At 45.8% G+C, this 22,111-nt stretch overlaps 1 protein-coding gene across 3 annotated transcripts in view; it reads left to right on the plus strand.

The window, feature by feature from the left end:
• The window catches only part of ERBB4 (erb-b2 receptor tyrosine kinase 4), a 2,224,949-nt gene that overhangs the window by 1,911,493 nt on the left and 291,345 nt on the right, over window positions 1-22,111 (plus strand). For all 3 annotated transcript variants that reach the window (XM_085648582.1, XM_085648584.1, XM_085648585.1), the window contains exon 20: window positions 18,745-18,930. In XM_085648582.1, coding sequence (XP_085504708.1) covers window positions 18,745-18,930 — 186 coding nt within the window. The remainder of the gene's footprint in view (window positions 1-18,744; window positions 18,931-22,111) is intronic.

Here is a 22,111-nt window from a genome sequence, read left to right on the forward strand (position 1 = left end):
CTTGAAATTAGGAAACTACAACTCAGTTCTATTGTTGGATGTCCATAGCGTTTCCACCCACCAAGATAACATGGTTATCATCAGGATGAAAAGATATAATGAAGATAAAGGAAAAGTTTGAAGAAAGAAAGACGCAATGAGAGCCAAACCGAGTAAAAATCAAAGGTAAAAGAACATTATGTTCTAGGAGGAGCTTACCCTGGATAATGGACCGACATTCGGTTTCCTAAGTATAATGGAAAAAGTAAAGGGGAATCCAACACTATAGCTATACCTCAGCTTCCAGCATTGTTGCTCCGACTATACGGTCCATTCCTACATAAACAATTATTTCCATAGCCTGGTGTTGAAAGAGCTATTGGTTGAAGCACCCTCCAGATGCCCTGTTTCAGTTTTTTCCATTTTTTTTTTGCCTTCCGATTTAACTTTCCTGCAGGTTAACTCATTTTGTATTACTTTTTTTCAAGGCAGATATGCAAAAACACGACTTCCAGTGAGCATCCTAGAAATGGTTTCACTATCTCCATGTTCGTTTTCACTGTAGTTTCCACTACAAGTATATGATTCTCCTTTTTCTCCTTATAATTAGGAAAATATATATTTGACCTATTCTTCTCAATAAGTTGCTGTCCTCCTGGAGCTCTCCTAGGCCATTGTGTGTTGCCTTGGCCCTCTGGAGGACTTTGTGCTCCAGAAATATGCCCTTCGTCCATAGAGACCTATTGGGATTTATGCCTGGGAGATTCACCCGCTACAATCTCCGTCGGACCCACAACTGGCCTAACGAAGTTTGGTTGCGCCATACCCCACATGTCTTCCTTGCTCTAGATGCCTGAAATGTGTTGATTCTGTGCATTGGCCTTTCCTAGACAATACTTTGATTAAATTTGAGTTTGGTCCTCGATATCGGAGGTGGGTACAACTATTGTATAAGGCCCCAGTAGCATTCGTTTGAGTGAATGGAAAGACCTCAAGGGAACTCCCCATTGGAAGAGGCACACGTCAAGGCTGCCCACTATCTCCCCTCCTCTTTGCCCTAACAATATAATCCTTAGGCAACGTGATTAGCCCCGATATTTGGGGCTTCCTGCTTCTGAAGGGGGACGCCGTAAGAAGAAATCTCGCTATATGCGGATTATATCCTCCTGTATCTGACCGAGCCTTCCGTGTCCCTTCCTATGACGTTTCAAGTGTTTGAGGCATATGGGAGACACTCTGGTTACAATATTAACTGGGGTAAATAAGGTCTCTTTCTCTTACAACAGAGTTGGACGGTACCTTCCCTGCCCCACGGTTAACCCACACTTCCCTGGGATTTAAATATCTGGGAAGACACTAGACCGGGGAACCTGCTACGCTCGTAATCTTGGGAGAGTGGTTAGATCTTGTTGAGAGGATATGAAATGGTGGACCAAGCTGCCCCTTAAACTCATGGAAAGAGTGGCCATGTTCTAGAAGATTTCCCTGCCCAAATTGCTCTATGTCCCACACCACACCCATTATAAGATCCCTCCAGAGGTATTCCATTCCATTGAGAGCGATATGCGGAAGCTGTTGTGGGATGATGGCCACCACAGAATTGCCTTAAAGTCCCTGCATTGTTATCAGTATAATGGGGACTCGCCTTGCCAGATATACGTGCATACTACTGGGCAGCGCATCTTATCATCATAAACACTGGATATTTGCCGCGAATGACCACTCCACACTCCAGCTGGAATGAGCCCAGTGGAAGGAGGGGTCCCAGAAATGTGGAAATTGCAGGGCTTCGAACCTTGGGACCTGCTGGACATGTTTAGGGTGGGGGGTCTGCTGGAGGGAGGTGACATTATGCCGTTGTTGTCGCTTCAGGGGTAATATAGGTTGCGCATACTAATTTATAAAGTATGCGCAAATACAACATGCGGAGGGGCTTCTAGGGGAGGGTGCCTCGGAGTGATCTCCACTGGAGGGCCTGCTGCTGACCAAGGAGCTGGGTGAAGGGGCAGTCTCCCTGACTTACAAGACACTAAACAACAACATGCCCGATACACTCCACAAGTTGAAGGAAACATGGGAGAGAGATCTCGGGGACTAGAAAACATTGACTGGGATGCTGCATTAATGCACCCAAGGGAGGTGGTGATCAAATCCCGACTGCGCCTAGTTCAGTTCAAGATACTGCATAGGGTCTATTATGATAGGTGCCGCCATCAGAGCCCAGACACCACACTGTTTGAGATGCAGAGGCATGCCCCGTGATTCAGAACTATTGGATGGATATAGTGGGCGAGCTTGGTAGGGTTCTAGCAGTTGACCTCCCCCTTGACCCCAGGTTTCTTCTTCTGGGGATCCTTAATGATATAGATCTCCCTCGGCCACAACTGCTATTCCGTAGCCTTGGTCTAATGGTGGCTAAGAGGGATACAGCTAAATACCGGAGCGTCACAGGTGTGCCCCGCCAAAGATGAATGGAGGATAGGTATGGACATGTACACGATGGCCCAAAAAATTACATATGCTAGCAGGGGGTGCTCCAGAAATTTTCTTAAGATTTGGGACAAATGGCTGACATATTACTCAATGGAAATTTCAGACGAACTGTGGGGACCCTGAAGGGCCTCACGTGCATACAGCTAGGACGTGTGACTGTCTGCTGTCTTGGGCACTGCCCGGGGCTGTCCTATCAACGGAAAACTGGATGGAGTGCTTGTCGTGTATGGGAAGAGTGAGGGAGCGTGGGATATGTAGTTGCGTGTTTTAACGCATACGTTTCCAAATATGTATACTATTCTCTGATGTGTGCTCAATCCGTTTACTGTCATGCGCTACATCATTTTCAAAATAAAAATTAATTTAAAAAAAATAACAATAAGTTGGATAGGCTTATGTCGATGGATGGGTGTTTGTGGAAGCCAGACACCAATCAGTTATTAATGCTAGAGACTCTGCTTAGCAGATTTCTTTTAGCAACTAATTTTCCTGTTAGAACGAGCAATTGAAACCTTACTGTGGTACAATCAGCTCATTCATATTAATGCGAGGCACTTTTGTTGAGTGAGCTGATGTGCTAGTTGTCTGGAAGAGGGGTCATAAATCATTAATGAATCGTTCAAAATTTTGAAGCTGTGCTCAAGGTGTCAGTTTAGAGACTAAAACTTTTTAACCTCACAGGTAGCTCGATAGTCTTAAACCTCCCACCCCCCCAAAAAACATGATTGGCTCATTAATAATCCTGTACAAATTTATGTTTGCAAATTACTTATTTACCTCATGATACCATAAGTGTCACACACCATGTATAACACAACACTGCAAATATTATTCTTCCTACATGCATTCTCATTAAAGAGGTAGCGACATACGTTTTAGAAGGAGGCTTTCTCCTTTATTTGCTGTCGATCTCGTGTTTTGTTTTGGAACAGATCTTTGTTTTGAAAATTGCTTTACAGGCCTGTTAGACTGAACATAATATTTGCCATGATCCTCCCACTTTTTCCTATCTGGTTTTGCTTGCTTTATGACTTAGAGCACTATTGTGGTGTCTAATATTTTTAAACCCTGTGTTTGTTCCCATGATACATGTATTGTGAATTGGTTTCAACTAATTGGCTTATTCAACTCTCCAGTTAGTTCATGTAGGTGGCAAAGAAAATGCACCAGTGGTGGGAAGGGTAAATATGATTTATGTGCTGCAGTGTACACTTACCACACATTTGACAAAAATGTATGGCTCGAAAGACTCCTATAGTGCTGTGGCTGGGCTACAACTTCAAAGGATTGCAGCGACACTTGGCAAGGAAAAGAAGAAATATCTACTTTCATATATCCGCTAAATCGCCTCAAATGTGGCCTGCAAGTCTGCAGGGCTTGGAGCTCAGTATATAACAGTGGCATGCTAGATATTGGGTAAAGTATACCCCCACAGTGAACAGTTACAAGACGCTGTTTGTCACTATGCAGCTAAAGCTACATTTTGCATGAAGAGGCTTATTTTGCATAACAATCACTTGATTCTATCTTGACTTGCGATGCAGCGCGCGCAATGTAATTCATTTTAATTATTTATTTCTTTACTTACCTCCGTATGCCGGAGTTTACTAACCCCCACCCTGCTCCTCCCCCGCCGCCCGCAGCACTCCCTCGAGGATTCCGCTACTGCCTATGGGACATAAAAAGCAGGATTCCGGACTCCAAGAAGAAGCCTTGTGGATCCTTACCGGACTGCAGCTTCCAGTCATGCCACCCTGGAGGATTTTAAGAACTAAGATCCCAAAACTGACTAAATCAGAAGGCAAAACCTTGGACGATGGTGAGGCAGTAATACTGCTCCAGTGGTGAAGAGATCTATTTTGCTACAAAATCCTGCTTTGTTCCTATCAGCGATTTTGACACCAAACTGAAGGCTACAGCAAAAGCTCTATGATATTGTTTCTGACTTCACAAGACTCTCACTGGCCTCATCTTCCTGCCTTTAACTCATGAAGGACTTGTAGCTCCAAACATTAGTCTAAGTCAAAAAATCAAAACTTAGACCAGTGTCACCCTCTTGGTCTGATCGACTTCTGCTCCATCATGGTCAAAAACTCTTGAAATCGCGTGGACCTGACAGGTTTCCAGCTATCTTATACAAAACTTTATGCCACATCCTCGCCCTGATCTTGACCAAGCTATATAACAAAGACTGGGGTCCATCCCCTCTTCGATGTTAACAGGGGCCATAGTGGTTATCCCGAAACACTGGAAAGATAAACAGCAATGCAGATCATACCATCCAATATCTCTCCTAAATGTAGATATAAGACTTTTTACTAGTATACTGGCTGTCAGACAGGACCCTCACATGCCAAACATTATCTAACTGACCTAGCAGGGTTTATTTCCCAAAGACAGTGTAGCGTATTCTGCACCTCATAGATTAGGCCAAACGTTCAAATAGGGAGACTATGCCACCAACGATTGATGATGAGAAGGCTTTCGATCGGGTACACTAGCCATACCTGGGAGCCACTTTATTTCACTTTGGCATCGGTGAGAGATTTAGTACTTGGGCCCTCAGCTGCTATAGTTTCCCTAGTCCGACAGTTAGAGTGAACGGCCAAATATTGGCGCCCTTCTCCATTGGCAGAGGCACAGGACAGGGGTGCCCTATGTCACCCCTATTGTTCACTCTCTATATGGAACCCATGGCTCAATGGGTGTGAGATAATCCCGCAGTTACTGGGGTTACCTTTGGTGGGGAACAGCACACAATCAGCTTATATGCTGACGATGTTCTAGTGTCGCTAGACAACCCTGGCATTGCCCTCCCGGGTTTTCTGTCCAACTTGCACACTTTCGGCCAGGCAGCAGAATTTCAGGTCAATGTCAATAAATCTCAGGTCCTTAATCTTTCACTGTTCTCGACATTAGTGACTCAACTCAAAACACAGCACCCAATTCAATGGGCACATACTTAGGGATCCAATTAGCTTCTTCAATTCAAGCAACTGCCACATTGAATTATGGCTCTGTGTCCTGTCAACTCGGAAACAACTTATCCTACTGGAAACATAACCAGCTCTTGAGGCTCTGACGGGTAGCTGCCCTAAAAATGACCACCTTCCCTAGGTTTCTGTACCTTTGCAAGACTCTCCCGGTGACACCCTCTGCGGGGATGATACAAACTTTGAAGAAGGAAATGAATCAATTTGTCTGGATGGGAAGCAGAACACGAATGCGAAAGGATCTTAGCTACGAACCCCCAGATGCAGGAGGCCTAAATTTGCCTAATCTTCAGCAATACTATCAGGCGGTGCTGTTGTGCTACCTGGTGGAGTGGAGTAGAGATAAGCCAGAGAAACGCTGGCTATTCCAAGATAGAGCGATAGCAGGACTGCACCTTTGGAAGGTCCCCTTCTTAAAGAGAACACATCAGCCTGTATGTGTTATCTATCAACAAAGCAGCAATGGAGGCCTGGGACCAAGTGGGGGTCTGACGAGGTCTCACGTTATTGTCACCAGGCATGGACCAAGGGGCATTTACCCAATGGAGACAAACGGGAGGATGCTCGGTGGGTCACATGTTAGATGAAGAAGGAATACTCTTGTTTGCCCAGTTACGTTCTTCTTATACACTACCAGAGTCAAAGAGAATGCATTGTATGCATATACGCCACTGGCTCAAGCACCCAGTGAACTGCCCTGGGGTGCAAAGACATCTCAAGTCGTATAAGAAATGTCTGGGAACTAAAACTTCCAATAGACGACTTATCAAAGAATTATACACCTTCCTATGTCGACCCTCCCAGCCCCTGTCAATTTCAGGCAAGAAAAGGTGGGAAATTGAATTAGGTCAGCAGTTGACTTTGAAAGTGTAGGGAGAGATCTACCATAGAGCACGCCACACAGCACGCAATACTGCTAGCATAGAAACCTCCACTAAGATAACCTCTTACTAGTATCTTACACTAGTGCGCTTACATAAAGGCAGCCCAGAGCGGAGTCCGGATTGTTGGCGGGGTTGTAGCTCTCACAGCACACTTCTACATCTGCTATGGGATTGCCCTAAGATAACGGAATATTGGGCACAAATTCTAAATGAAATAGACTTGCACTTAGGCAACCAACTCCCCAGTTTCCCCGCTTACACAATTCTAGGGTTACCTAATCCACTTACATTTCCATTGAAATCCAGATGGGGGAAGACTACAGGACTACCCCTGGGGACTGCACATCAGAATATTCTCATTCATTGGAGAACAAGCTGCATACCTACACACCAGGAATGGCGTCACGGCTTACGGCATATAATAGTAGGCAATGAAAAGATCACTCTGTCCCTTACAGCTCAGAATACTAAATGTGGGGAGCTCTGGCGCCCATTCCTTGCCCCACTCGCTAAAGAATTTGGGAACTAACTTGTCCCAAATATCTAAGCATTCTCCGTTTGACAGACGTCACGCCCCCTGGCCCCCCAATGGATACTAATATAGCAAGCTATACAATGGTCATCTTTGTTACAATTGTAATCTTTTTCTTCACTGAGTTCTATAGGGGGCGGGCAAGGGAGAGGCATGTTCATTGGGGGGATGGTTTTGATAATTATTATTGTTGATATTACTATATCAGCCTAAAGCTGAGCGCTGTGATGCTCTTTTGTTGCTACGCCCATTATAAAATGTGAATAAAGAGATTTTAAACATAAGATAGCACCGTGGGCGAGGGCGAAGAGAAATTCGATACTCTTGTTGATGGTAGTGAATTAAATGAGGCAGCAGGGGGTCCCTTTTGAGTTCACTGGTCAGTAACTGAATGAGGAGGAACTACCCCCCTGAAAACAGGCATCCCCGGACCTCCCCCAGGTCACCTACTTCACTGAGATCTTTGCTACCTCACACAGATGAAGGTTTTGTTAATGTGTGTCAGCATGGGTCAGAGGGTGAGGGCATGGAAGGGAGCTAAAGAGGTGTTAAAAGCATAACCCGTCCTAGGATAATGAAGACTAAATCCACTTTAAACTGGCAAATCAGACAGACAGGAACAGACTGGGACAAAGGCAAGGCTGGAGCCTGGCGAGAAGGGCGCTGTTGTTGGCATAACCGTAATGCACACAGCTTTGTGCGCCCCTCAGAAAATTGGCGCCCTGGGCCCAGCCCTCCTATGCCTGGTATCATGGAGTCTTCTGTAATCTTACTTGTAAGCATGTGTCTCTTAGCTACGCTGCTGTCCCTCACCTTCTGACCCATATGGAATTGGTCAAATTAATCCAATAAAAGGTCTTTCAAGACATAAAGAAAGTTGGGTGTGGGCGAGAGTAGGTTTGCCATCCCTGCATGTGTCGTCATGCTGACGGGCTGGCGACCCCATCTCGAGCTCCACCTGTCATGAAGTGAGAGCTGAGGGGACAGCAGAGATTTGGAGTAATTTGGTTTTGCGAAAATGGATAATGCAGCTGTCAGTATACATTTAATCCAGCGGCCTTCAGGGGCAATTTCAAATGACAGGAGCACAGAGACCCTGTCGCGTCCATGAGACCCTGGGCGGGGAAGGCTAACCGAACCGTGTTTCCTTTCGAACACGTCGCAGTGTCTTTTTTAGGACCTCGGCAAGGATCTGAAGCTCAGTCTTTTCTCTATTTCCCCTCCCCGGGTTTACTGCTCCTACCTCCGGCTTCCCGCCTTCCTTCCGGCCCATCTTCCACCTAACCCTCCCACTAACGTGCTAAAAACGAAAACCGAAGCCATCTGCGCTTTTCTTTTCCTTAAAAAGAAAAAAACGAAACCTACAATTAGTGTCGTCTTCGCCTTATGTACTTTTTTTTTTTTTTTTTTTTTTTTACAAAGCAGAGAACTATTATGCAAATATTCTGCAATTTGCTTTTGAATCATCTTTGTGCTGCGGTGAGCAATTTGCTCGATCACAGGCCCGCTCTCTATAGCAGGAGCTCTTTTCTCTCTCGCACTGCCGCAGACGCTGTGTTCCGGTTTGAATGACAACTTTCACAAGCTGTATGTTTTTTTGGGCGGCTCTACTGTGCTTGTTTAAGTTAATTTGTTCTGAGTTAAGAATCGGTGGCCCCGCCAAGAGCGCTTGTTCTAGACATTCATGGTTAAATGTCATGTCACAGAGGTGCCTGAAAATGGGGGTGAAGGCGTGTTATGGAGGAACATCAAAAAAATATTTGGGTGCGAGAGGACCTAAGTGTGTGGGTTACACTTAGAATGAGGTAGTTATAGGCAGGGCTGCTGTAGGGCTGGTGGGTTCCAGTGCGACTGTCGTTTTTGCCAGCCCCCCAGCCCACCAATGACCTCCTCCACTGATTCCCTCACTGCCACCCTCCAACAGCGCCCTTCATCTCTCCATAGACCCTTTCTGACATACATTTCATTTGCTTTAGAGTGCTGGGTGGGGTTGGCTTTACTAGTAAGAATGTATTAGCTACCAAAATTAACCCTGTTTGACAACATTAGGAATACATAATGAAAGACTTAGAAAAGCAAAACATAACGTCCTAACCTATATTATGCAGGTTGCATGCAGCGGTTTGATGCCAGTTGATAAATCACTGTTCTATATTAGGTTTGCAACTTGTCAATTGCTTAACAAAAGAATATCTGTGACAACATCAGTAATCCCTGAGCTTTCCACATAAAATACAGTTCTGTGATCTACTTGGTACATGTTTTTTTCAGCAGGCATATTATCCCTCTGCACTAGTTTAAACTGCAACTAGACAAAACTCCAATCTCTGTACAGCAGGAACATTAATCACTAGGGTTATCTTCATATTTTTGTTTCTGCTTGAAAACTGATGGACGCACAAAAAACTCTGCAGTAGGTATTTTTAAAACGTGTTATTTTGAAACACAGCGTCCCCTAAATCTGCCCCAGGTGCTGCTTCAGCGGTCACACCGCCCTAGAGCCAGCCCTGGTTAGAGAGAGGCAGGCGCACAACGCCCACTGGGCTGAAAGGGCTTTAGCCCCCCCCTCCCCTGGTTGTGTGGGTCCGCCGGGGCTGATGCAGCTACCCGGGCACCCACACAGCCGCACCCGAGAATTTCACAGGTCTTTAAATGACCATTTACTTGCTAAGGAGGCTTTGTTTTTTCACCTCTTCTTAGAGCCCCTGCATCTCCACTTTGACTATCACTGGAAGAATAAGCCCCCCCCCCCCCCCGAAATTTTTAGTAGCCACACCGAAATGTGGCTCTAGTTGCGCCACTGGAGAGGGGCGAGCCAACAAATCAACAGAGATAGCTGAGCCAGAGCCAAGCCTCTAAGAGCCCATGCACGAGCCGAGTCTTGAAAATATTTGGTATGTAAGTCATGCAACAAACATCTAGTTAGAAAATGATAAGGTGTCTTCAAAATTAAAAAAAGTAAATTTCTTTAATAGCTGCAAGTGTTTCAGCTTATTGCATCAGATTTTATCTCTACATTAAGAAGTATTTATTAAAACTGGGCATTTTTAAACATGAACTGAAAAACTTGTTTGCCCCAGCACTGATGGAAATTCTATTACGGAACTAAGAGGCAAGTTAGTTTTAAAGGGTACCCATTATGTGGCCAAGTTTTTTTTTTTATTAGAAATTAAACAATGTGCAAGGCTAATAAATCAAACACAAGAGTTTTTTTTTTGGTGCACGAACAGAACTCACTTATATCAAGGTGCTCTCGTAAACAAAAAATGGAAGCTCAGTGAAATATAATATTTGCCTAGGATTATACAATTTGGTTAAGCAGGGAAGCTGGATTTGCCAATTTCACACTGTATTCAGACACAAGATGGTTATCTCTTTCTGACATCAAAGGTTAATGCTTTGCCCTTAATTCTTTTAGGTTGAGATTAGAGCATGGGTGACAGATTCCACATTTAATTGCTGGCTGCTTTACGTAATGCAAACCTTGCCTAAGGACATTGGAGCACTTCACATCAGACACAGACTTCTATTTTTTGTCAGAGAGAAATTTGAAGGGAATTCACAGGATGCTGCGGCAAGTCCGAAATTTGAACCTATTTTCCCATGTTACATGGTTGGCAGCTGTAGTCACTGGGCCACATCACCTCCTATAAGACCTCGGCTCGTTTGGGCTCAAGGTTCCAAGAGACCTCTAGCTCATCCAGAGCCCTGCATCAGGCTCAAGCCTTCAGTGGCTTGTCCACCTTTAGTTGTGTTGAGGCAATATGTCAGGATTGTCAGGTTGTCAGCAGCACACGGTATTTCAAATAACGCCACTAACCGTAATTCCAGGGCTCCAGCAGGGACGATGAACTGTTCCCTGACTCCCTTGAACAGCGCCCCCAGCAGAGGAATAGAAAACCCTCCTGCGAGAGACGCTATCTGGGGGATGCAGGGAATGGGAAACTCAAGGAAGGGGTGCAATCCTATGCTTGTTTCTGAATGATCCGAAATGGCGAAGGTCCTTGACACCGCAAGGATTCCTGTAAATAGTCTTTGTTCGTCTAGCGGGGACAGTGATGACTTCTCACTAAGACCAGGGCCAAGACAAACTGTACCGGAAAGAAAACAGAACAAGTGAAATTGCGAAGTTAAAGAACCAATACAAGGCCAAGGGTATCCTAGAACATAGTACAATGGCAGCTGGATAGAAGCCACTTCATGCCAAACTCCACATAAAACAAACTTCGGTCCATAGGCTTGTTGCCAAGTATGCGAGTAAATACCTATGTAACTATCTGGCCCTTTCTAACTCAAGGAAAATGAAATAATCACCAACCGGGAACAGTCTCGAAAATATGCACTCTATCTCAGCGCACACGGGGAAATATGGACGGGACTTCTCGTTCCTCCTGCACTCAATGTTTGTACACGGAAGGCACGCAAAGCCACCGATCGATGCAACCACGGGGAAGGAACTCGGAGAAGCAGGAAAAGTTACGGAGCAATTCTCCGTGTTACCTGACTCCGGTTTTCGAAGGCTCTCCCACTTCTCTCACGCTTCCTGTGAGGAGACGGGACTCGGATTCTTCTTTCTCGTGTTGTTCGAGGTTATCTAAGGAGACGGGACACGGCCCGACGCTGGACTATATGCGGCAATGCTTCAAGCTGAATTCCGACGGGGAGCACCATCCGCCATTACAATCCTGATATGCTTTTTGTTGTCAAGCACCTTACCCTCCCGGCGGCGGAGCTTATGTATTGCAGGCGTGGAGATGCGCCCCATGGCCTGCTGGGAATCGTAGTCTTTGGGGCACAAACTGTGAAAGTGGCGAAAACCTGGCATGGGTGTGTAACGAGGCCTTGTCTTATGGGTGATCGCTACAGTACCCCTTCTCAAGGACCGACGACTCGGCGGTTGGCCTGGTTTGCCCGGATAAGTCTCATGAAAGCGTTTCAGCAATTCTGGGCAATGCAAATTGTCTTCCGGTTCCCAAGTTCTGTCCTCCACCCCATAGCCTTTCCAATTCACCAGGTAGTGTATTCGCCCGCGCACCAAACGGGAATCTAGGATCTCCTCTACCTCGTATTCCTCTTGCCCATCGATATCGACGGGTAATGGCTTCCGGGGTAACCTCATACCGGGTAAGCAGGGTTGAAGAAGGGACACATGGAAAACCGGATGGATTTTCCATGAGTGAGGTAGAGACAATCGCATGGCTACTGGGTTGATACATTCCTCAATACCATACGGCCCTATGTATTTGGGTTTGAGTTTATTTATACCCCTTAAATGTAAGTTCTTTGTTGAAAGCCAAACCTTGTCCCCCACTTGGTACTCGGGTTCTTTGGATCTTTTCTTATCGGCTTGGGTCTTTTGGGCCTCCTGAGCACTGGCTATGTTCTGTTTGGCTTCTATCAAAATCGCTCGGAGATGTGCATGGTGTTCGTGTATGCTGGGTACCGGGGACTGAGCTGGCCATTCAAAAGGGAGCATATTGGGGTGGTGACCATAAACACAAAAAAAAGGAGAACAACCCAATGTGGAATGTGTTGCGTTATTGTAGGCGAACTCTGCCAACCATAACAAGGCGGGCCAATGTAAGGTGTTTTGCATGGTAAAACAGCGGAGATATTGCTCTAATGTCTGGTTTAGGCGTTCTGTTTTGCCATCAGTTTGAGGGGGGTAACTAGAGGACAGTCGTGCTTCCATATTCAATATTCTGCAGAGGGATTTCCAAAAGCGAGAAGTAAACTGCGTTCCCCTATCAGTTATAAGCACATTTGGAAGTCCGTGTGCTCTGACCACATGTTGGAGAAATATCAAAGCCAGTTCAGATGACGTGGGTAACCCCTTGAGGGCGATGAAATGACCCATCTTGGTAAGATGATCGACTACCACCAGGATTACTGTTTTCCCTTCACTGGTGGGCATTTCAACAATGAAGTCCATGGAGAGGGTGTGCCAGGGAGACGGGGGAATCGACAAGGAACGGAGTAATCCCGTTGGTTTGTTGTGGGTAGCTTTTCCCTGTACACACACCACACAATTCTTGACATAGTCTTTGACATCCTGGCGTAGTCCCATCCACCAAAAGGAGCGTTCCACACAGGCAATGGTTTTGTAGATCCCTAGATGCCCTCCCAGTACTGAATCATGCGCCCATTCCAATACTTGATGTTGTTGTGTCTTGTGAGGGATGTATAAAGCATGGTAGTGATAGACCAATTCATCCCTTTCCGATCTGTGTTCCGGTTCCTCCTGGATCCAAGCAGGGATGTCTACATCCGTCAAGGAGATTTTCACGTCCTCAAGGAAATCCGGGGAAGTTAGCAGTGCCAGGGATCGTTGAGGATTTTCGACTTCGGTGAGTATGAGCGGTTGTGGCTTCGGGTTGTGAGCCATTGTGTCTTCTGATTCCCCGATACGGGAGAGCGCATCCGCTTTCCCGTTCTGAGGTCCCGGTCGGTATTTGATCACAAAATCATAGTCCGAAAAGAACAGGGTCCACCTTAGCTGACGAGGGGTCAAGGCCTTTGCCGTTTTCAAAAACAATAAATTCCTGTGATCAGTGTAAATCTCGATGGTGTGAAGGGCACCCAGTAGATAATGTCTCCATTCTTCACATGCTCTTTTGATCGCTAGCAATTCTTTGTCGGAGATGGTGTAATTGATCTCACTGGGAGAGAGTTTTTTGGAGTAGAATGCCACTGGGTGAAGTTGGCCGCTTTCGGGGTGTCGCTGGGAAAGTACACCTCCTAAGGCATGTTGGGAAGCGTCTGTTTCCAGAATAAAAGGAAGTTGTGGATCCGGATGGCGCAAGACGGGGGCCTGCGTGAATTTGTTCTTCAGTATTTGAAATGAGTGTGCTGCCTCTTTCCCCCAAACAAACGGAACCTTCTTTCTTAGTAGGCTGGAGAGGGGATGAATCACTGCAGAGAAATCCCTTATGAATCGCCGGTAGAAATTGGCGAAACCGAGAAAACTCTGCACTGCTTTTACGTTCTGAGGGGTTTGCCATTGGGTGATCGCTTCCACCTTTCTTGGATCCATGCGAAAACCCTGAGAGGAGATGATATAACCTAAAAATGCCACTTCCGTAACGTGAAAGAGGCATTTCTCCAGTTTGGCATACAAGGAATGTTGCTGGAGTCTCTCCAACACCTTTTTCACTTGAGTGATGTGTTCCGTGAGGGTAGAGGAGTAGATTAAAATGTCATCGATGTAGACAACGCAAAACGTGTCTAAGTACCCTCGCAACACCTCGTCCATAAAAAACTGAAAAGCCGCGGGGGCGTTGCAGAGCCCAAAGGGCATCACCTGATACTCATAGAGACCAAACTTGGTTCTGAAGGCCGTCTTCCACTCATCCCCCTTCTGAACCCTCACGAGGTGATAGGCTCCTCTGAGGTCGAGCTTCGTGAAATATCGTGCCCCCTTTAATTGATCCAGAAGCACCGGGATTAAGGGCAGGGGGTAGCGATTCTTAATAGTCACCCTGTTGAGTGCACGGTAGTCAATGCACGTTCGCAACTCCTCGCAATCCTTCTTCGGTATAAAAAAAAGTGGAGAGGATGCGGGAGACGAGGAATGCCTGATGAACCCAGAGGCCAAATTATCGTCCAGATAGGTCTTCAAATACTGCGTTTCGGGTTCCGTTAAGGCGTACACTCGGCTGCACGGAATGGCCGCTCCTGGTATCAGATCGATACGACAATCATATGGTCGATGAGGTGGCAACCGTGTTGCTTGTTGTTTGTTAAACAGAGTATGGTACACCCGATACTCGTCTGGCAGAACCGTAGAACAACAGTATTTCTCTGGAGTGCAGGCGGTAGCAAGGTATGTCGCTGGTGTACTCTCGTAGTCTGTAGGAAAAACGTCAACTGGTTTGCAATTGTCTTGGCAGTACATTGATGACAGGGCGATCGTTCGAGTGGTCCAACTGATTACAGGATCATGCAAGGTCAGCCAAGGCATTCCTAATATCAACCCGAACTGTGGTGCGTCTATCAAATCAAAGTGGATGTCTTCATAATGGTCCGCACCTATGGCCATGCGAAGGGTCGGGGTACGGAATCGTACCATACCCGAAGAAAGCGGTGTTCCGTCCACCGATTTCACCAGTTCTGGGAAGTCCTTCTTTACACATGGGATTCCCATCCTGAGTGCATATTCCTGGTCGATGTAATTACCTGTGGCTCCTGAGTCCAGCAAAGCGTCCACTTGAACTTTGTCTGAGGCGGAAATCCATAATGCCACGGCAATGTGGAGGTGTGCTACTGCGGATTGTTGTGTGTTTGCTAACACCGACGAGATCATGTTAGGTGACATGCTCAAGCCAGAGACCTCATCCTGACTTGGGCTCCTCAGTTTTCCGTCGGCTCTTCTCGTCGGGGAGCAGATAGCCCCCGCGGACTAGTGTTTCTGCTGTCTCCTGAAGTTCGGGCTCGGCATTCCGAAGTGGCCCCCTTTACCGCAATAGAGGCATAGTTTTAATCTCCTCCGTTTGTCTCTCTCTTCCTGGGATAGAGGGCCTCGAATTCCTCCCAACTGCATTGGTTCGGGTCCCTCCAGGGCTTTGGACTGGTCGTCCAGAACTGCTCTCGGACGTAGATAAGGTGCTCTTGTTTCACTCTTAGTCTTGTCCCCTTTGCGTTCCAGCAAGCGATGATCTAACTGCACCGTCAGGTCGATGAGCTCTTCGCAGGTTTGAGGCAGTTGTACAACCTGAGCGAGGACGTCCTTCAGTTCCCCTCTCAACCCCTGGTAAAACAGAGTGATTCTTTTCTCCGGGGGCCATTCCGTTTCAACCACCAACCGATTAAAGGATGTGATGTAGGATAGGAGATCTTGAGATCCTTGCCGTAAGGTGAGAAGCTCGCGGTCCAAGGTCATCATATGATTCTTCCGATTAAACTGTTTCCTTAATTCTTGGCAAAAGCCTTGGAAGTCATGGAGGATTGGATCGTTTCTTTCCATATGAGGAATAGTCCAACTGGCGGCGTTTCCGCCCATATACGACATCATAAAGGCCGTCTTCGATTCCTCGTCCTGGAACACGGCGGGTTTGCAGAGGAAATGAAGTCGACATTGATTCAGGAAGGTGTCGAACTTCTTCGGATCCCCATAAAACCTTTCCGGGGGTGCCAAGGGGATGCTAGTGTTTTGTACTATGTGTACTGTAGGTACCGTATCCGTCGTGGAGGGTGGATGCGGATTTGGGGTAAAAAACCCCGCTCCTGAACTGCCAGGGTTGGGAGTGTGTATAGATGATACAGGAGGGGGCAGAGTAGCGGGTCGGATGTATGAACCCTCCCCCGGGCCTCTACGTGAAATACCCGCTACTTCCCTTCGTAACGAGCTTACTTCTTTATGCAAATTGTAATTCTCTGCTCTGGAGGTCTGTACCTCTACTCTGGAGGTCTGCACCTCCTGCTGCAGAGCCGTCAGACTCTCCAACAAGGAAGCCAATACCGTATTGGTATCCATCGTCCGGGCTGTGCGTCTATTCGTGGGCTTGACAAACTGTCAGGATTGTCAGGTTGTCAGCAGCACACAGTATTTCAAATAACGCCACTAACCGTAATTCCAGGGCTCCAGCAGGGACGATGAACTGTTCCCTGACTCCCTTGAACAGCGCCCCCAACAGAGGAATAGAAAACCCTCCTGCGAGAGACGCTATCTGGGGGATGCAGGGAATGGGAAACTCAAGGAAGGGGTGCAATCCTATGCTTGTTTCTGAATGATCCGAAATGGCGAAGGTCCTTGACACCGCAAGGATTCCTGTAAATAGTCTTTGTTCGTCTAGCGGGGACAGTGATGACTTCTCACTAAGACCAGGGCCAAGACAAACTGTACCGGAAAGAAAACAGAACAAGTGAAATTGCGAAGTTAAAGAACCAATACAAGGCCAAGGGTATCCTAGAACATAGTACAATGGCAGCTGGATAGAAGCCACTTCATGCCAAACTCCACATAAAACAAACTTCGGTCCATAGGCTTGCTGCCAAGTATGCGAGTAAATACCTATGTAACTATCTGGCCCTTTCTAACTCAAGGAAAATGAAATAATCACCAACCGGGAACAGTCTCGAAAATATGCACTCTATCTCAGCGCACACGGGGAAATATGAACGGGACTTCTCGTTCCTCCTGCACTCAATGTTTGTACACGGAAGGCACGCAAAGCCACCGATCGATGCAACCACGGGGAAGGAACTCGGAGAAGCAGGAAAAGTTACGGAGCAATTCTCCGTGTTACCTGACTCCGGTTTTCGAAGGCTCTCCCACTTCTCTCACACTTCCTGTGAGGAGACGGGACTCGGATTCTTCTTTTTCGTGTTGTTCGAGGTTATCTAAGGAGACGGGACACGGCCCGACGCTGGACTATATGCGGCAATGCTTCAAGCTGAATTCCGACAGGGAGCACCATCCGCCATTACAATCCTGATATGCTTTTTGTTGTCAAGCACCTTACCCTCCCGGCGGCGGAGCTTATGTATTGCAGGCGTGGAGATGCGCCCCATGGCCTGCTGGGAATCGTAGTCTTTGGGGCACAAACTGTGAAAGTGGCGAAAACCTGGCATGGGTGTGTAACGAGGCCTTGTCTTATGGGTGATCGCTACACAATAGAGCTCAAATTATGCCGTGGCCTATATACAGTCAATGAAAGTGGGGTCTCTTCCACCCAGCTTGGTCATGAGACAGCCATTACTGGGTTGCAGTGGGTCCCTAACATTTGCAAACATGTGGGACAAACAAACTGGAGTAAAAGTGAGGAGAGAGTTAGTGTAACCGTGGAGACTAAGCAGACATTATCATTGAATGAGACCGCATGACCGCTGTCATTCCATGCTTGCTAAAATACCAAGGCTGTGGGAAATGGTTGATGTTCCTGGATAGATGGGAGACCATCCTGGCATTGAGCAGGTAATAGCTTACTTTGAACCAGCTAAATGAGAGTGGTTAGACAGTAAAGACCCTATGCCACAAAGGAGTGGTTGGAAACATTGAAGCATCAGAAGTATAAATATTTTGCACTAGGGCTAAACTAGGGAGTGGATGTGTCACTGATTGATTCTTTTAATTCCAATTAGGCTGGAGACCGCCATTATCTGCCCCATCAAAATTATGAGATATACAGGGACACCACAGAACTATTTTGCTTCGCTTGAGAGTTAGTCTGTTTAAATCTCCAAGCGAAACTCTGGGGCAAAAGGAAAAATTACAGAGGCAATTGGACCCCAAACTACCAATTTTCCTTGTAATTCCCCATTTCTAAGGAGACCCTCAGAGAAATCTGGAATCTCCCCAGTAACACTACCTCTTCCAGCGTTACCGGTACAGTCTGTATAGGTATTGCAGAGGATGCAAAGTAACTGAGAGGATTATTAGTCCCCTCCTAATAAAGACCTATCCATAATTTCCGGCTTCTTATCGATCGCATTGATGAATTATGTGGTTTAATAGTGAATGGAGGCTTGCACTCTATGCATGCAAGTCACAACAATATTTGATAAACTAGTGGGGAAAAAATCCCATTCTAAAGTAACCTTCTATTCACCGAAAGGTCGGAAATGGAATTGTGTTATATGTGGGAGGTAAAGAATTCCAAAAGATTGGACCAGAAATTGATTAGGAAGATGCAGCTAAATGAAGAGGAAGGCACAACATCTCAGGGTGAAGATAGACAACTGATATCACACTGAGAGGAATGCAATACTACACAGAAATGCATAGGATGTGAACAATGTTGAAGGCCAACTAGAGCGACTGTTTGTAAGAACTGAGTAGGTGAGTTTGTTTGAGGGTTTTTAAAGCAGGTGTTCTCTCTGATACACAGCTAACATCAACTTGTTTTGTTGTTTTTTTTTTGTATAGGAAGCTCTGATAATGGCAAGCGTGGACCATCCTCATTTGGTTCGACTTCTGGGCGTCTGCCTGAGCCCCACCATTCAACTGGTCACCCAGCTTATGCCTCATGGCTGCCTTCTGGATTACGTTCATGAGCACAAGGACAACATTGGCTCCCAGCTTCTGCTAAATTGGTGTGTCCAGATAGCCAAGGTAGGCCAGTTAATATTCTTGAAAAACTCTCCACCGTTGTAAATATAGGAGTGTGTTTGATTTTGCTTGCATGGTGACATTACATTAAGGTGTGCCTTACTCGATAAATGGATCATTGCAGGCATGCCATAGGCCGTACGGCATCTCTATATAGATCCTGTGCGTTGTCTAGGGCTTCAATCACTTCCAGCCATCCTTAGTTTGTCAAGATCTGCCGTGCAACAGTGCTGGGCCTGCTTTTCGAAATATTGTGTGTTCCGAAAGATATCGGCATCTTGAAAAGGCTCGGGAGACAAGACATCTTTGTTAATATAGTGTGGCCAAGGGATCTTGTGCATGTCTGAGATGCACTGAGCAGGTCCAGTATTTCTAGTGTACACACTGTAGCCACTAGGACCCCTGAAAATCAGAGGATGTACTCAGACGGATGCCAAACAAGTACTTCCAAAAACTTTAATACCTTGGTGTAATTGAAAGCTGAAATCCAAGGTTTGCCATATTCCTACTTGAAATGTAAGAAATAGGAAGCTTGCCTTTCCCTCCCTTTCCATGAAGTCGCCATTCTGTATTTTGGGATTTGAGTGACGAGGCTTCCCATTCAGATTTCGGATGCCAGTCTAAGGCAGAATAGTCACTATTGAGTCCCTCCACAGCAAATGCCACAGGTATCTGCTGCTGGCACCCGTCATCTAGTAGCACCCATGTACTTTGCACAGTATGTGTAGTTGTCAATCCCCACTGCCCTATCCACAGTGGTCTTTGTGGCCCAGCCTATCAATCTGCTACAACCGATGATGTAGAGAAACGTCCTGCATTTATAGGTCTGGCACTAGCCAACATGTTTTGATGTCCCTAAAATGATATATTGAATATACTTGTAGGACCTTCCTCGTCCATTAGGTTGTTGCTATGCCATTCACATTTTTCTTAAAGTTTACAATATGGTTAAATGGGTCAGTCACTTCAGCTATTGGCTACCTTTACTGTGAGTGACCACATTCTTCTATTTCACAAGAAGTCCATACAAACACATAGTACCCTTCAGTGCCAATGAGTACTAAGGCAATTTGTGTTTTATTAGACCAAAAAATATTTACGTTTTTTGCCAATGTTGTTATTGGTGTTTTTTTTTTTTAATGAGGGTGACGCCACACAGCTTCCCTAACAATAAAGTTTTACCAAAAACAAGAAAAAATAAAACAAGCCTTGGCAAAGCCAAAGGTCTCATTACTAACACCAAACTAGCTTTTGACTTTGCCAGTAGATGTTTTCCTTTTCATTGCTATATTTCACATCCATTCCTTCTAGAGTGTACTTAGAGGATACTTACTAAGCTGTATGAAGGAGTTTCTGTGACTGAGAAAATGATCAATACAATGTAGGCTGATAGATTTTAACAAGTAGTGCCACCCTTCCAAAGGTGTGAGCCTTTAACAACTGGCTTACAATGACGCTTATTTATATATATGTCCCTTGGAGAATCCAAATATGTGTTTTAATGTTGCCTCCTTTATATTGGAAGCCATATATAATAGGAAACATCTTAATTATATGCATTAACCTCTCTTTTGGCATTTTACGTGACTCTCCAGTGGCCCAGAACTTTAATCTACCTACATTGTGGGGTAACCGGGGTCATCATAGCAAGGCAAACTCACCAGCTGCTGATAGGTCCCAACCGGATGTATTTAATGCATTAAGCTGCCATGCACCTTGTGACCCTATAGGTCGGGTCTAAGCTTACCAAACCGCATTAGCTCTTTCCGACGAGCTGGGTGGCCTTATATCTTGTTATCTTATATCGTATCTAAGTTCATGCTGCTATTTCTGTATCAACTGATGAGTTTTGAAATATGTTACGAATCGATTGACATTCTGTTTTTGTTGCCAGTAATTTGTTATTTTCGTTTATGTTCTGTATTTTTGCAATTATATTTTATATTTCGTCATCTATCGACCCTGAGTTTTAACGTATTGTAATGCATCGTGACAAATGTTGAATCCAGAGGTAGCGCACTGTGTCAGACGCAACACCTATATGACAATGCATTTCTTTAGTGCGTCTTGGGAACGGTTATTCTTACTTTTATGGTTTTAATTAAACGAATAAAGATTTAAATCGACAATTGGCCATATCAATCTGAATCAGACTCATAGAAGAGCTCCGAATGCAAGCCAACCTGTTGACGTTCACTGAACCGCTTAAGGCTCACCACGTCCTCATTGTCTAAAGAGATTCCTAGCGCCTCCTCTGACAAAGCGCTTTGTTGCTGCAGTGCTGACACAGAGCCCCATTTAGCTGGTTGTGGTGCTACATATAATATATTTGAGAGTCCTCTCAGAGCATCTTGCTATGGCGTGGGCCCCTCATTCCACCTCCGACTGGGAAGAGCAGGGGTGATGCTGAGAGGGGGCCCAGTCATAGCCTCCAAGCTCTCCTGGAATGGCTCCCAGAGGGCAGGTGATGGCCCCAGGCGGCAGGTGTCTGCTTAGTGTTTACCAGGACATGATTTTTTCATGTGGTACTAGAAGCCGGCATGGCCTTGAGATACTTTATCTCGCATGCACGTGCTAAGCAGTATGTAGCCTAATTAAATATTGATTTTAGAAGGGTACTCACTCGTGTTTTTAAATCTACAGTGTGTGCACGACCAAACTCGCTCTGATGTACTTAACCCACAATATTTAGATTCGCTTTTTTATGCCAGTCATAAGTAATGTTGAGGCAGCTAAACGACATTTAGTGCGGTATCTAAAACAAGTTATTTAGGGCTGCTTTTTTGGTAAGTGTTTTCCGCCTTTGCATACTAATCAGGAAGAACCATGGAGAACGGGGACTTCCGCGCGCGCGCGGCAGCCTCCGCTGAAAGGAGAGCCCCCGGGGCCCAATGAAAGTGTTTGATAAGCCTTATAAAGGAGCGCGTGGAGAGAGGACAGTTTCACTGACTGAAGGCGTTCCCCAGTTGCTTTGGCAGGGCTGTTTTCTTCTTCCGGCATCCTCGACACACTAAATAATAAAGGCTCATTCGGTCACGTGACATCTATAGAACCTTCTCTATTACAGTAACAGAACTAGCAAAAACAAATTGATGGACAGAATGCTGGACAATGCAAACATTCTCCCCCATTCACAAGGATCTGGGTTTAATCCATCATACTTTTGCTCACCACATCACCCCAG

Source organism: Triturus cristatus, chromosome 3_2 (genome assembly GCF_964204655.1).
Source record: "Triturus cristatus chromosome 3_2, aTriCri1.1, whole genome shotgun sequence".
In the NCBI taxonomy this organism is placed as follows: Eukaryota; Metazoa; Chordata; class Amphibia; order Caudata; family Salamandridae; genus Triturus; species Triturus cristatus.